Source organism: Acipenser ruthenus, chromosome 5 (assembly GCF_902713425.1).
Source record: "Acipenser ruthenus chromosome 5, fAciRut3.2 maternal haplotype, whole genome shotgun sequence".
NCBI lineage: Eukaryota > Metazoa > Chordata > Actinopteri > Acipenseriformes > Acipenseridae > Acipenser > Acipenser ruthenus.
The window spans coordinates 76,323,933-76,340,179 of NC_081193.1; the positions used below are offsets into that span (position 1 = coordinate 76,323,933).

General features: G+C 37.9%; 1 protein-coding gene across 2 annotated transcripts in view; it reads right to left on the reverse strand.

The window, feature by feature from the left end:
• Positions 1-860: 860 nt before the first annotated feature.
• LOC117403086 (BTB/POZ domain-containing protein 9) overlaps positions 861-16,247 on the reverse strand; it is a 68,396-nt gene continuing 53,009 nt past the window's right edge. For both annotated transcript variants that reach the window (XM_059024534.1, XM_034004996.3), the window contains exons 10-11: positions 15,162-15,240; positions 861-5,538 (exon numbers count right to left, since the gene is read on the reverse strand). In XM_059024534.1, the coding sequence (XP_058880517.1) occupies positions 5,338-5,538; positions 15,162-15,240 (280 nt within the window). In that variant the 3' untranslated portion in view covers positions 861-5,337. The remainder of the gene's footprint in view (positions 5,539-15,161; positions 15,241-16,247) is intronic.

Genomic DNA, 16,247 nt, shown 5'->3' on the forward strand with positions numbered 1-16,247 from the left:
CTGCAGAAAAATCTTCATAACTCAAAAATGTATCTTATGCAGCCCGTTTCAGCACTTTATTTAACAGATAAGAGATTTGACTGCAGAACTAACGAGAGGTGGATTCAATGAAAAAATGCTTCTTTGACTCCGATGACAATTTATTTTTATTGCATCCACACTTTAGTGCCAGGTGCTTTCACTGCAGCAGACACAGTTTAGTAAAATGGATTCTGATAATCTGGTGAAACAGGTTGCCCTCTAAAGTGTGGGTGGAGGATGGGGCAGGCTGCAGACATCAGCTCATCCATGCTCAAACACAGCACATGCAGTACTGTATGTAAACTGCTCTAACTCATTTCCCAGTCAAACTTCAATGGTCGCTACAATGCCAGATTTTCATTTAGAAGCATTTGTTCAGTCTGGTGCAAGCAATGTGAGACTGGGTGAGACACAGGTGACCACACATCCCCACACACGTTTGTCTTTAGGAGCTGCTCTGGTTCAGTTGGTTTGGTCTACTCAAAAAAAAAAAAAAAACAATGTTGCATTTGTAACCATTTTATTTGCAGTCTGGGGCCTTATGTAGTCCTGTTTCTTTTAAAGAAAATAGAGATGTGAAAGGTATCTGAGACAGGTAAAACGTACGAGAACGCACTACAATGGAACTGTCCCATACTGTCCCGGTGAACATGGAGCCATATGGACAACTGTGCTAGATTTAGAAATACTAAAAGAAATCTAATAATATTAAATGGCAAATGTGTCAACTAGAAGTCTTTCACAATGTCTTGTCATTTAGAAAAAAAATCTAGACTTCTAGTCAAAACGTTTGCCATTGACTTATTAGGTTTCTTTTAGTATTTCTAAATGCAACAGTATTGGGTCTTTAATAATTATGAGTGATATGACTGTGCTACCACAAGCTTATCTGCTGAGATAAACTTAATTAGATCCTTATCTGATCATGTGCACCCAGTCACACACACACACACACTCTGTACAGTCATACATAAATAGATCCTCTCACAACCACAGACACAAAATATGTACATCTCCTTTATTGCAACCTGTGCAGATATCCACAGAATACATACTAAACAGGCTCCCCACAAACACCCTCATTACACAAAAGACACTTAAAGCCCTCTGAAGAGGTTCAGTTCAAAGTGTGCCTGAGGCACCCCCTCCCCTCCACTGTGTGCAGTCAAAATCAAACGCTACTTCAAGAAAACCTATGCATAGAAACTGCTCAGCAGGCTAGCTGTGATTAAATAACAAAGCTGTAAGCTTTTACATCCAGGAACACCTGTGGGCTGCTGACCTTGCAGAAGCTAGAACACTATCACAGTGACTGTATCCTTTTGTACGACAGCAGTGCTGTCTGGTTGTACGTGGGACTTTGGTTCTTCAGCACAGCACTTCTAAAAGTGTAATAAAGCATGGTAAAGCTTATTAAAAAACAAATCAAACCAAGGTAAACTATGATAAACGCACAGTAAAGCCATGAGAAAAGCATGAGATTAAATGCAATTTACTATGCTAAATATTTATTAGGCCCCAAGGAAATCTGCAGTAACATTTTCTAACATCTGCAAAGAGAAAAACTGATTTTCTGCAAAGAACTTGTCCAATTCTGTGTCAATGACTGTTCAATTAAATAGTGCTAATGAGTATTAATAAATAAGAAAAAGTAGCCAAGTAAGCAATGACTCACAACAGTAAGACATAGGCCGGTCTTCAACCACCCAGAAGTGCAGTAATATAAGTGGGTTACTGCTCTTAGAAAATGGCTCTATGCTTATGTTATAGAAAGAAAACAAAAAAACAATAACATTTTAAACTTGAAATTAACCTTTATCTAATGTATCTTTCCGCCAGTGCAAAATGGTTCCTATGCTACAAATTTGCTGGAAAACGTATTACATTTTTCATATTTTATTTAGATACTCAAGGTATTTATTTATTTATTTATTTTTTTGAAGTACAGTTTGAACAAACTAAAAAATATAACTGCTTATTGACATCTTTTATACACTTTGGTAAGTAAAGTTGAAGTTTGACAGTGAGGCAGTCCTGCAGAATGCCACATCAGTCAACCTGAACAAAAGCTGCTCACTGCATTATAATATACAGTGATGTCTTTAACTTTTTATGCCATATTCTTGAACCTTTTACAACTTTTCAGTTTTTTTTGCTATGCATTAAATTCTGCAAGTAGAGCTTAATTCCGAGTTTTTTTTTCTTTCTGTGATCTCGGAATTGCGTTTTTCTGGAGGGACTAATTTATTAAGAAGCACCCCCTGAAGGTGCAGGCTGGGGCACCGATGTGATGTTTGGATAGAGGAGAGACTGTCCCCTGCAGATCCACCCTATACACTGCAGGTGCTAGCAGGCATTCTAGGAATCTGAGACTCCCACAGGCACTCCAAGAACTAAGGAATCAACACTGGGTACAATTCCCTAAACATTTACTCCAGAGCTGCCATTACACCATTACTCTCCGGTTTTTAATAACCATGCGCAAATAATGCCGGAGGGGAAATATCGCAACTCACGTACATAGAAGTAGTTGCTCTGTGCATTAATGATTCAAACAATTGCTTGCATCGTCAGTGATGAAGGTTCAGATGACGAAGACGTGGAGTTCGGTGGTTTCGGATCGGATCAGATGATACGGACTCCGCAGTCCTGTTACGCTACAATCCAAATTTTTGATTTTTTTTTTTAGACACTACCAATAGCTTGTATTGACCATTTTTATATATTTTTTAAATGTAGCGACTTTCATTCTAGCTTTTTTTCACCTACAAAATGTGGTTTTTCATGATGTGCTTTTGCACACTGTAACTTTAAAGTTTAATGTTAGTTTTGTGAAAATATTTAGAATGACAAAACAGTTGACATATTGTAATTTCATGCACACACCTTTGCCTAATGTCAACTTTATGCCCCCTGGGCGTTGACTTGGCAAAATCTTTTATACAAAAAGTTTTATACAATTTGCAAATGTTGCACTGGATATAATGTTTAGGGAATTTTGTCCAATGTGTCTTAACTGAGCAAAATATATATAAATACATACTGAAAAAAATGTAAATCAATTTATATCAGCTTTTGGAAGTCAGCGCCTAAGTGGGTGATTCAGCATGCACAGCGGTAATAATAATAATAATAATAATAATAATAATAATAATAATAATAATAATAACAACAACAACCAGACATAATACTTCTAAGGCAATTTACAAAACAAGGCCTTTTTATAACAGTTATATACAATATTTCTTTAAAATGTGGAAGCTCTATTGTACAGGTGCAGTTTAACCTCATCAAGGCTGCATGTTAAAGCACACAGCAGTATATTTTACAAAAAAGATTTTGTGTTTGCCCCCTTTTTTTACTCCAAACATTTTAAGAACATTAGAAAAAATTAAGAACAATAGGAGGCCATTCAGTCCATCAGTGCTCGCCTGGTTCTGAGTAACTGATTGATCTCAAAACTTTGTCTTAAAGGACCCCAGTTATTTAGCATCAACAACATGGCTAGTGTTGCCTACCCTCTGTCCCAAGTCTGTTTCCACCTAATTTAGAACTGTGTTTGTTCTGGTACTCGCTTCTGTGGGCCTGGAAAGGAGCTGAGGTAAGGTGAGGTCTGTGAGATGCGTGCGCACACACACACGCACGCACTCATACACGCACACACACACGCAAACACACACAACACAGCAGTGCTGAACTGTACCTGGCTGCAGCTGTCAGAGGAGAGAGGGTTGTTTTTTTAATTGTATATTGATTGCTCTATTGTACCTGATTAATGCCGTCCCCTTGCTGAGTTCAATTATCTTTCACCCCTACACTCTAGCCTCCCAGCACCACCTTTATGATTAAAACACAAAAGATTTGCAATGCTGCTTTTATTAACTGAGCCACAGCACTGAGAATCCAAGCACTGCAGTATTTTTTCTGTAACGGATGTAGAAAAAGCACACAGTATATTGTGATTTGACAGGAAATAAAAGCTATAAATCACTGTTTCTACACTCTTAGAAATTGAAAATGTTACTATTTGACCAGATTTTGTGTTTTCTTATTAAACTGATTCACAAATAACAAATGCATTTTCAAATAGACCCCACGTTTTTTTTCTTCTGGAATGCAAAAATTAGCAAGGCAATTTATAATAATGATATGCGAGTGGTGCTTTATTTATAAAAAAAAAAAGTTGTATCCTGTAGGAGTGAAAGCCGGTGTGTGGATAATATTCATGTGTGCTATCTCTCTCTCTCTCTCTCTGTCTCTGTCTCGGAGAAGGACTGCTGCGCTCGCTTCATCCTTGTGACAGCATCGGCCTGGGTAATTACCGACCCTGCTTTACAATCAGAGCAGAGTTTCCCAGCCTGGAGCCTCACTGGGACAGTCCTGCGGGCCGAGCAAACCCCCAGTGACACCAGCAAGCTGAATGCAGCCTTTCTTGCTGACACAGCCATTCATCTCAATGCAAATCAATCAGACGTGCAATTACAGCCCCCTCAGCTAAGCCCACGAGCAAATTATTCGGTGGAAGCTTGTTTAATATAAAATACTGCTTCTCCCCCGACCCCCTAACTCATGAGACACACTCTTTCTAATGTGTACTGTAGGTGGCGATTATCTCAGATTACTTCGCACAGCGAGGTTCTCATGTAGTGTCATGGGCAGCTCTCTCCCGATCAGTTTTCATGCAACAAGGTCTCTCCACATCTTATTAATGAGTTTAAAAGAGAGAGAGCTGTGTGATGAGGATTTAGGTGCTGAGCCCTAGACACACACACACACAGTAGGATACATAGAACCCAAAACCAAGAGGCGTATGTGGAGGACAGCCAGGTCACTAGATGTCTGGGATGTTAGATGTTACACTGCACACATCCTACACTATAAAACACTACGACTGAGCTCTATAGTTGACATGCATATCTTTTCCAATAGTTGTTTAAACGTTTAAAATATTGATGTTGGAAGTGGCTCCCGTTCAGATTGTTTTAGACCGTTCTGCGGAGACAGACGCAGATATGGAGATTGCATTATGTGATGAGCTCAAATCTAGCCTCACAGGACCCCCTAGGCACACATTTTTCATTTTAACCCTTCACATAAAAAGCAAAACGCATTACTACCAGCCTTGCAAGGCTGCAGCTGTCTGTAGGTACACTGACAGTTTTATGCATATCAAACAAACAATCAAAACAAGAGAGAGAGAGATAGACAGGCCTATTGGAGCTGAGAACGTTTGAGGTTTGACCAGAGGGCTCCTGTACAGTAGAGCAACAACATATATGAACAAAGAGCGCACCATGGCTGGTGGCTGGGTCTCTCTCAGTGGCGCGAGTGAGGTCTCGATGCAGTGGTGGAGGAGGAGGAGGACCCCGAGGGGGAGGGGGGCTGCAGGCTTTGTGCTCTGGAGGGCTGCGAGGGCCGGGACTGGGGCGGGCAGTCTTGGCCAGGCTCTCCGGAGCTGCCCTCCTTCACCTCGCAGTCCAGCTGGGCTGGGCACTCGAAGTGAACGCAGTGGAACACCTGCAGGGACAACACACAACACAGTCATGTTACAACCTACAACACACAGCTGGAATGAGAGCTGGAATGAAAGTCCTTACAACAGATCGGTGTTACTTTATAATGCTGTATTCGGGAGCCATACATAAGAGACAATTTGTGTTCTGCCTTATAACGAGAATGAAGGTGCTAGTGCAATGGTATTATGGGGCAAATGGGAGTCAAGACCATACAGCTTTATAACAGCTTTATTCGGCAGTATAAAGGGCCACCTTATAACCAGGGAGCAATGTTTCTTCACAACAGAGGGCTGGGATGAGGATCTATATAGCAGAGAGCTGTAATCACATGAACAAAATAATTCACCCTGGCCTTTATGAGCCACTTTAGGATTCTGTTAAGAGGAAAAAAAAAATGTATTGGAAAATGTATTAATTGGGACAGTTTAACAGCTAAATCCTTGTTATTTTAGGAGAACGTCCTGAAGTTGAAATCAGACAGGGGGGCGAAATCCCTGCGTGTTTGCAGGACTTTTGCATTAACATGATTCGAGTAAGTATTTATAGTTCAGAAGGCATCTCAAGGCACTATTAAAATAATAACGTGCAAGACCCAGGGCCTATATTTAGCATTCGTGCATGAATAAATGACTAGATTTGTTTGTACGCATACAGTTTAGAATTGTAGCACACTCTCACAGATGGTTCTGGCACGTCCCTTTTGTGCTATAAGTCATTAGATCCTTTTGCATGGAAGGCCTCGGTTGCAAGGGTGTGCGGTTCTTTGATGGACCCAGATTCAGTTTAAATGTGTTTGCCCACTGACGATGGGAATGAGAATGTAGAGATGGGAGCCCAGCTAACAAGATTGAAGTTTTTGCAGGTATCATGCTTTTAAAGACTGTCACCCACACCTGTGAGCAGAAACTGACCCAAGACTGTGACAGCTACTGGAAGCAGGCTGATCTTTGGGATACAAACTGAACATTTGTGAAACTGCAATAATATATTGTAATGACTGTAATGTGTTTTAAAGAACATAAAACCAGTAGAAAATATTATTAGCATATCTGTGTAAGGCCTGTGAGAAGGGGTTCATTGCACTGAAGGTCAGACTGGCCTGCTGGAAGTTCCAAACCACCCTTATCAGCAAAAGCATCTTTTTAATTCAGATCAGAATGACCAGCGAGAGCAGAATCTGTGGAGCACAGTTAATATGCTAGAAGCATTCAAACTAGGTTTGATTATAGTAAGAAAACACAAAAGTATTTAAATAAATAAGAAACCTAATGTAATAACATTAAGTAAATGTATGAGCAGTCCTAAGTTATAACATTCAAGGTTGCATTTGCTGCAAAGCAGGTGCCTAATTAAAAAATTAGCCTCTTGCCTTCTGTGTATATCAATGAAGTAAAATAGAATTGCAGTTTATAAGAGATTGCTATATTGACATATCTGAATTAGAACTACATGTTATAAAACCATTTATAGTATAAAATGTAACTCTAACAGTTGACTTGCTGAAGGAATACAACTAATGTTGTAACCTCGTTCTCACTTGCTTGTAGTAAAAACAGTGTTGAAGATGACTCATTGGTTTTGGCCGATGAAGCGGGGATTTTTGATGGTCAGCGATTTAACAGCCAAGATCCTCTCTATAATGAGCGATCTCGTTAATATTAACTAACGAAATACCTTTCGGATAACAGAAGATAGGAATTTATATTTCAATAATCAATTTCTATATATATAACGGAAAGTAATTAGAACCTGGCAGGAAGAGATGGGAACAGAAAGGGTATGACGTGTTAATATGTTAAGTTAGATATTGGTTTGAAATAATGAGTATTGGAAAATGCTTATGATAGTGTTTCATATAAATCAACTCTAAAATTGGCAAAAAGCAGAGGCTGTCTTAAAAGCTGCTTTAACTGGATTTTGTATGAAGAGTGAAGAAGGTCAGACTTAGTTCAGTCACTATAACACTATGGCATCCTAATATATTAATGATATATTTAGATATAAATAATTGGACCTTCCATTAAAAGCTTAAAAGATTGATCAATGGAGTAAAATAATATTACAACTACACAAAAAGTTTTTTTTAGACATTACAATATCAATTAAACCAAAGAATATACATGTTTAGTTTATATAAAGATTTTACTGCAGTAATAAACAGGGGTACTTATTTACAGGGAAACTGTAGAGTTTAAAAGTGAAATAAATAAATGTTTGTCTCAGACACACAGTACAATTCTGGAAGAGCATTCGATAAGACTTGGTCTTTGGCACCTCAAAGCAGGATTCGGTGTTGGCTCTTAAAAGCGAGATTCACTGGTCGTCAGCCGTTTTGAATCCAAGGTCTTTCAAAATGAACTCTCTTCATGACATCATAGAAATTAATGAACACTTGGCAGCCGAAACGGGCATTTGATTTAAAATAGAAAAGTCATCTAGTATCAGTCCTTATCAGATAGGTAGTGATTTTAATTGGGATAATGTTTGTGAGCCAAGAATGAATTTGGAAAGTGCTTACAGTGAAGCTTCATATTAATTAAGACACTAGGCTTGGCAAGTAAACAAGGTGTGTGGAAACCTGCTGGTGCAGGCAACTTTTAGAAACAGAGAGAGGTCAGTTTTAGTTCAAGCATGGTACAAGTCAATATAAGGCTATTATATTTAACAGGTTTTATTATAGCTTAAATTTAAATGGAAATAACTGAACTAACCACTGTATGCTTATTCAAAGGCTTGTCATAAACCCTTACAGTCTTTCTGTTCCACACTTTGTTAACATACCTGTATATGAAACTAGGGATGTATATGAAACTAGGAACAAGTTTTTGGGATTTGGACGAATACCGAATCCATCTCAAAAGATTCGGCCGAATACCGAATCTACAAAAACTGTCAAGAAAACTGAAGGAAACTGTTGAATGAAAAACTGACTGGCAGCTACTAACAAGAGACGCACACAATCTATAGTTTTGAGCCTTTTAGTTAATAGTGTTTTTATTACCGAATGGAAATATATCCCTGAATAAGATTTTAGTTTGAAACGTACACAATTTACCGCTAAACCCCTCCCTCCACAACAGAAACGTCAAAATACAGAACCGTTTACCTTTACAAGAAAGGAGAGCTGCATCTTTGCCATAACCCACTATTTTCTTTAATGACGTTCAACCTGCGTCACCTGATCTGAGACTGAGAGCTATGAGGAAAAAACTACCGTGATGAGTGACCTGAATGATCTCCCTACGAAATAAAAACCACGTTGATTTAAATGCACTGTGTGTGTAACACATATCAAATAGGCTATGAAATAGTTAAAAAAAATATTTTAATAAAATACAGCAGTTCCCAAATGGTTCAACTTGTATTGGCACATTGTAATAACGTAAAATTAAATTTACTAAAGCATATTTTCAGCGTCTTGCACATCTGACAGTTGTAAAAAGTTACAAAAAATATACATTTCTGTGCACCAATTTATTAGTTTTTTTTTTTTTTTTATCTCAGTATGATCTCTAGAACACATTTGGCAGACAAAGCAACAAAGTACAAAAGTCTACAACAGCTTGCCGTTACTATATATTACAGGTTTACTGCATAACTTTACTCCATGAAAAGTGTGATGTGTGCTGTTGCATACGGGGGTACGTTTACATTCAGCAGCTGCATGACATGCTTAGTGCATGCGCAATCAGTTATTTAAGGAGCCAAGATCTGCGACAGAGTTCATCAAACGTGTTCTTGTTATTAAATACAACAGTTATATTCAATACCGGACTTGTGTCTTTTATTTAAAGAAGAACTGCACACATTGGAGGGATGTATTAAAATGGATGTGTGTCTTGGTGGATATATAGGATTCGGTTCACCAAATCCTGTATTCGGCCGAATACGAACCCTGCTCAAAAAGTAGATATTAGGGCTGAATCCGAAACTGAATACTGGATTCGGTGCATCCCTATATGAAAGTACACTAAACTGAAAAGGTGAAGAGATATGTTGCTCAGAGGGAATATATTAGGCTCTGGTTAATATAATCACACAGAAAGTTGATGTTAAATATATAACACAACATCTCTTAATACATATATAAACTTGTATTGTATTGTCCGGTATTGTAGCAGGGATCCTATGAACTGTGATTCACCTGACTTTTTAGAAAAAGGAGGGGTTAGGAAAAAGAGAGCCAAATCATGTTCCAATATTTTTTTTAAAAAGATTAGTTTTAAAAAGAGTTGACCGGATCCTTCTAGAATATATCACTAACTCAAAGATAAGAACTGTCAAGGCAGCCTGATGATCAGATTTAATTGGGACTCCTGATGTATTCAATGAAGGGAAAATCCTATAGAAACCAAGGTAAAACCCCAGTCAAGTATCGCTCGACTTGCTAACTGCAAGTTGTGTGGTCCATGCTCTGAAGATCTCTGAAAAACTGATTGCTGTTTGGTCGAAGTCAAGTCTCTGCCTTTTGAAGACAGTTCTTATTTTTCATATATCCTACACTACTCTTCCATATACTGGAAGGTAAGCATACATTTGAATTTAATATCTCTTTTATATTGGATGCATTGCTAAAGGTATAGGATTTATATTTTAGCTGTAGAGAGGGCAGCAGTGTGGAGTAGTGGTTAGGGCTCTGGACTCTTGACCGAAGGGTTGTGGGTTCAATCCCCAGTGGGGGACACTGCTGTTGTACCCTTGAGCAAGGTACTTTACCTAGATTGCTCCAGTAAAAACCCAACTGTATAAATGGGCAATTGTATGTAAAAATAATGTGATATCTGTATAATGTGAAATCTTGTAACAATTGTAAGTCGCCCTGGATAAGGGCGTCTGCTAAGAAATAAATAATAATAATAATAATAATATATTGAATGTTCTAGAACACAGTGGTGGGCGCTTTAGCTTTTTGCATTTTATAGCCTGAAGGTTAAGCATATGATAACCATTTGTATTACTGTATTGAAGTACTAATGCTGTTAAACCTGTAAAGGCACTGGATCTCCCAGGCTGCCTATTAGCAGGGATCCAAAGTGGCTTGCAACCACTTGATCAATTTTTAAAGCATTTAATAAACCGAAAAGAGCACTACTACTGCCCTGACTCGTAAATTTAAATTTCTGAGGAGAAATGATCCGAGTCCGAAACCCCAGAAATCAATGCACTAAAGCAGGCTCATGAAATGCCAGTTATGTCTCCGATCTTCCTTTGAAAGGACCAAACAACTCGCACAATTACATTTGGACTGCATGTGGAAAGTGCTATCTTGTGAAAAGTGTTTCTGAACTTGCTTAACAGCCTACACACCTGCTACAACTTATCGTATTAATGTCTTCTGTAATTACCAGTGCACAGCTGAAACAATGAAGTCACAAAAAACATGGCCTTCTGTTAATTAAATAATAATCACATTGGTCATAACCAACATTTATATCATACTACTGCCTAAATATTAATAACAATATTAATAATAGCACATTTGGTATAAAAATTTATGAAATTATATGTGACAAACATCGCAATTTGAGCAATCCTTGCATTAATAACATAAACCTAATGTGAACGTTATTGCACTGACTGCAAATCTTTAGCCGATTTAAATAGCAGTTTGATCTTATCTTGCAGCACCATCATTCTAACACGTGGAAACGATCATATGCATGCTCCAGAGTGTGCGTGAGTCTACGAACATCCTCACGCAAACTTCTGTGTTGTTAAATTACATACTTTCTGTTTGAACAGTTTAGAAGGGAATACTTGCACACACACCACTGATAGATATAGGCCCAGATCTCTTGGAAATGGATTCCATAGTCTCCTGTTGTAGATAATCAGTGACTTAAACAATACACACAACAATGGGCTGTGCATTTGCGGGTCCTCTTTACAAATCTATTGCACGGTAATTCCCACGGTAATTTATACTATGATGTCCCATGCTTTCACTATGTTTCACTGTGCTATGCTTTTACTATTGGAAATTTGTATAAACAGAGCACAAGAGGAGGCAGAGAGCTGGAATGTTTGTGAAAGGACCAGCAGGTCTGAACTTGGGACACGATGGAAATACAAATATTTGAAATGAACACAAAAGATTGTGAAAACACTGGGAAAAAAACCCCCATAAAACTATCATTCCTGTGCTCATGCCTAGTAGATTAATCTGACAGTTGTGTGATAAGGCACGGAGAGACGGGTGTATTGCAGCTTTTTAATGGCACCTAACACCTCAGGTTTTCCAGCAGTAAAACTAAGTGACATCAATCTGCAGGAATCACTGAAAAACCTGAGGGTTTATCAATGAAGGGTCCTGGGAGAGACAAAGAAGTAAAATACAGAACAAGCGCTGAATAACAGATTAACAGGTCCAGTTAGTGGCAGCTATTTTATTGTAGAAAAGCTAATTTGCTTATATTGTAGGGGTAGGTTTCTGTATATGACACTTGGCTTGCTTATTTACACTCTCTTTTCAGGCAACTCTGTCCAAAACTTGAAGGATGTTTGATACAGACTGACTGACACAATGATCAGGCAACAAAGGACAGTGAGTCAGGCGAGGAGGGTAGGAGTACCCAATATTAAGCAGTGCACAGGGGTGACACGATTATCATCCATAACCATTAAACACTCAATAGTGCTACAGTTAGAAATACTAAAAGAAACTTAATAAATTCAAAGACTAACATTCCAACTGGTGGTCTTTCTCAATGCCAATATAAAGTGGAAAGCATTTTAGACAGAAATGCTTCTTTCAGTATTTATAGAAGTGTCCAGACAACGATCTAGAAAGAAATCCTGTCTGTTTAATCAGGAGCTGAATGAAACAGCCACTCGGGAAGGGCACTCAGCAATCTGAAACACAGGGCTGACTGCTAATTCTCCTGGTATAAATAAATTGCAATCACTAATAATGTGTTCCCTCTATGCATGTCAAATTCATAAATTCATGTTGTAATTTCAGGATACAATTATCTGATAATTAGAAGCTGATTTTCTTTCCGATTTAAAAACAAAAAAGGGGTGTCGACAGCTTTGATTAGCGGAATCAGCGAGTATGACACTGAACACTGCAGCGGCAGAGCAAGCCTTTATTGAACGAAGTTAAATTAACCCATTCAAATTCTGCCTAAAATATTTCAGTTGCCACCGGGATTTGCTGTCGACTGCATGGACGTTTTATGTTTTTCAATTATTTATAGTGATTTGCATTTGTAGGAATGCATTATGTTGTTTTAACATCATATATTTATTTTGTACATTAACTGTACTGTGCGTTGTCTTTGCTGTAGTTTGAGCCTTCTTGACCAGTTCAGCATTGTAAATGAGAACCTGTTCTCAAATGGTTTTCACTAGGGGTGCAACAATTAATCGATGCATCGATTATTAATCATCTGCCCTTAAATTTCCTGAGCTTCGATTACATATTGGTGAATCGATGCATCAAATTAGAACCCAGTTTGCCGTCTCCTGTTGCCGGTTTGCATTAAAACCTGGAGTATGCTTCTTTTAGTGCTAGTACTGTAGATTAGCGCGTTGCTAGGATACATACTTTAGGACAAGCTAAATCAGAAGTAGGCCTATTGTATTCACGTTTTCTTGATTTAAATTATTATTATTTTTTTTTATCTGTTAACTCCCCAATTTAGCTTTTGTTTCAAAGCATATTTTGTTTGGCTTATATGGCAATATTATATAAAAAGAATCTGAATTTAGTATGACAGTTAAAATTAGTCAGGATTTGTGAGATGAATTCAAATGTCCTGCTTTGCTTTTGGACATAACATGTTAAAAGCAATGAACAACAATAGTTCAGATAGAAATTACTTCTGTTAAAATATAGTATTTTTTATTATTATTAACGCTAGAACCGCCGCGGTTATACTCATACCTAAAACCGTCGCCGACAGTCATTATGATGGTTACATTTCAAACATCAGTATTAAAATGGAAGACAAACTATCGGATACAACTCAAACATTTTATTCAAGCATGTCATATCAAACATCTGCACAGTCGAAACGCCGTATTTAAACAAACAATTAAACATAAAAGGGTTTATTTTCTAACTTACCACGATAAAGCACTACTTTAAAAAATGAAAAACTATAATAAAATAAGCATTTCAAAAGAAACTAGTGTGGAAACAGGTATATGTACAAACAAAACTGTAAAAATGAATACTTAATTTAAAACAAAAGTAACATGTTTTCTCTGTGTTGTGTCACTTTATAGCACTGAATCCTGCAGCTTTGCAGTTTTCTGACCGAAATGCTTCTGCTGAAGCGCTGTGGCTAGCTTCAAGATGAAATCTCTCCTACTTTTCCCTGGTGCATTCCTTGTACAAAACAAAGGAATTGATGGCTGGCAGGTCCAGTAGAGATAACAAGAGGCTTGTATATTTAAAAAAAAAAAAAAAAAGAATATTGTAGGTTATATTAAAAAAAAAAAATAAATACAAAAAATAAAAGGCAGTCAAAGTGACAACTTTGGCGGTTCTAGGTAGAGGGGATTATTATAATATTTTTTTGCGATCCTGCCTTTCAAACGCCATCAGGGTATTTAATAAATGTATTTAGGAAAAGTCAAGAAAGGACAAACGTGTATCTTTCACACACGCAGAGTAATTTACATTTTAAAAGTGAAAACAGTCAAAATACTGCCGTGGCAGGAACTACCTGTTTTTATTTTGAATATAACCTACAATATTCTATTTTTTTTTAATACACAAGCCTGTTGTTATCTCTACTGGACCTGCCAGCCAATAACTCATTTGTTTTGTACAAGGAATGCACCAGGGAAAAGTAGGAGAGATTTCATCTTGAAGCTAGCCACAGCGCTTCAGCAGAAGCATTTTGATCAGAAAACTGCAAAGCAGCAGCTCAACCTGGATTCAGTGCTATAAAGTGACACACGCAGAGAAAACATATGTTACTTTTGTTTTAAATTACAAAATACATTCATTTTTACAGTTTTGCATGTACATATACCTGTTTACACACTAGTTTCTTTGGAAATGTTTATTACGGTTTTTCATTTTTTGGAGTAGTGCTTTATAGTGGCAAGTTAGAAAATAAACCTGAATGTTCTCATTTTGAATGCAAGGTGTGCCTTTTTCTTTAACTATTATGCACAACAGTATTTTTAGTTATTGGATCTTTTGTTTAAAAAACTAATGTTTGTTATTTATTTTGAAAACTAAAAAATCAATGCATCGATTATCGTTGATAAATGCCTATATGATAATCAAACACGAAATTAGGGTGCCGATTGCATCACTAGTTTTCACCTGGTTAAACAAGTATGCCAGTAACATGTATCCCCCTTTGCCACAGCTGGAAATTCAAATTAGAGCTATCAGTGTGTTGAAACAGTGCGACATACAAATGGGCAGACGTACGGACAGACAGACACATCCTTATATCTCAGGACCTGATACTCTCCATAACTTATGCTAAATAATGTTAATATTAAGGTTTCATGATAATTAGTTAAGCGGTTCTCCAGATATATGAAGTGAGACATATGCATGACGGCCTCCACTGTAACCACTTCGCTAGGGATTTCAGGGGGTAATTAAGGCTCCAGTGCTGTGCGCTGGCAGTGCCTGTGTCTGAGCAGTCTCACCTCATTGGCGGTGTTGTGTGTCCCCACGATTCTGATGAAGGAAGCAGGCTGCCTGTCGAAGGTAAGTGTCTGCCATGACCTGCAAGACAAACATGACAACACTATTGAGTCAGCCCAGTTTAGAAAGCAGCAGTGTGCGGAGTCCACATGCACAGTACACTGATTTGACCAGCAGGGGGTTGTGGGTAGTAGAGAGTGCTTGGGGTAGCGCCGAGGTTGCAAGCAACATGTCTGTTGCCTCTTGCTTCATTATTGTGAAAGTGCTAATATAATTTCCCAACTTTTGGATGTTTTCAGGGCTGAAAGTAATAATGCAGTTTGCTAGTGAATAAAGAGAAGCCTCATTTCATTTTAAATGAGACTTGACTGAAGGGTGTGTGGGGGTGGAGACAATCGAGGGTGCTTACTCACTGGATCATTATTAAATGTATTAATTGCAAGTCCATTATTATTATCAAGCCTGTGTGACAGACAGGCTCAGGTTAACACTAGCTCTAGATCTAAATGATGATTATCGAACCAGAAACAGCAACAGAGAATTCTACACAACACACCCCTTATAAAAGTTTACAACGGTATTTTTGCAGTTTTACCAAGCTTTATCTATGGTTACACTAGGCATTTACCATAGATTACCCTGGTTTGCCATGTTTTTTAATATGCTTTACCATACAGTACCTCACTAGTCTTTACAATGCTTACCTATGCTTTACCATGCTTCCACTGTGCTTTATTACACTTTGCTATGCTTTTACTGTGGTCAGCATTTATAAGGGACATCACACGCTACTGAACAGGTCAAAATGAAAGATTAAAAAAATTGACACAGGGTTATAGGATGTCAAACATCTGTGTATGAGGGAGTATCGGTACAAGCAGAAAGAGAAAAATCAAACATTCCTATATGGATAAGGTGGTACAGTATAAAAGCATCCCTTCACTGTCATGAAGATCAGTTCAAAATGTGACTGAGATTCAGACACCCTCACAGTTGATGCTTCTGTTCAATCTAGATAAACTACAGTAATTCAGCAGTACGCAGTCACACAATGGTTCACATGACACACAGTGTGTGCCGCTGTAAAT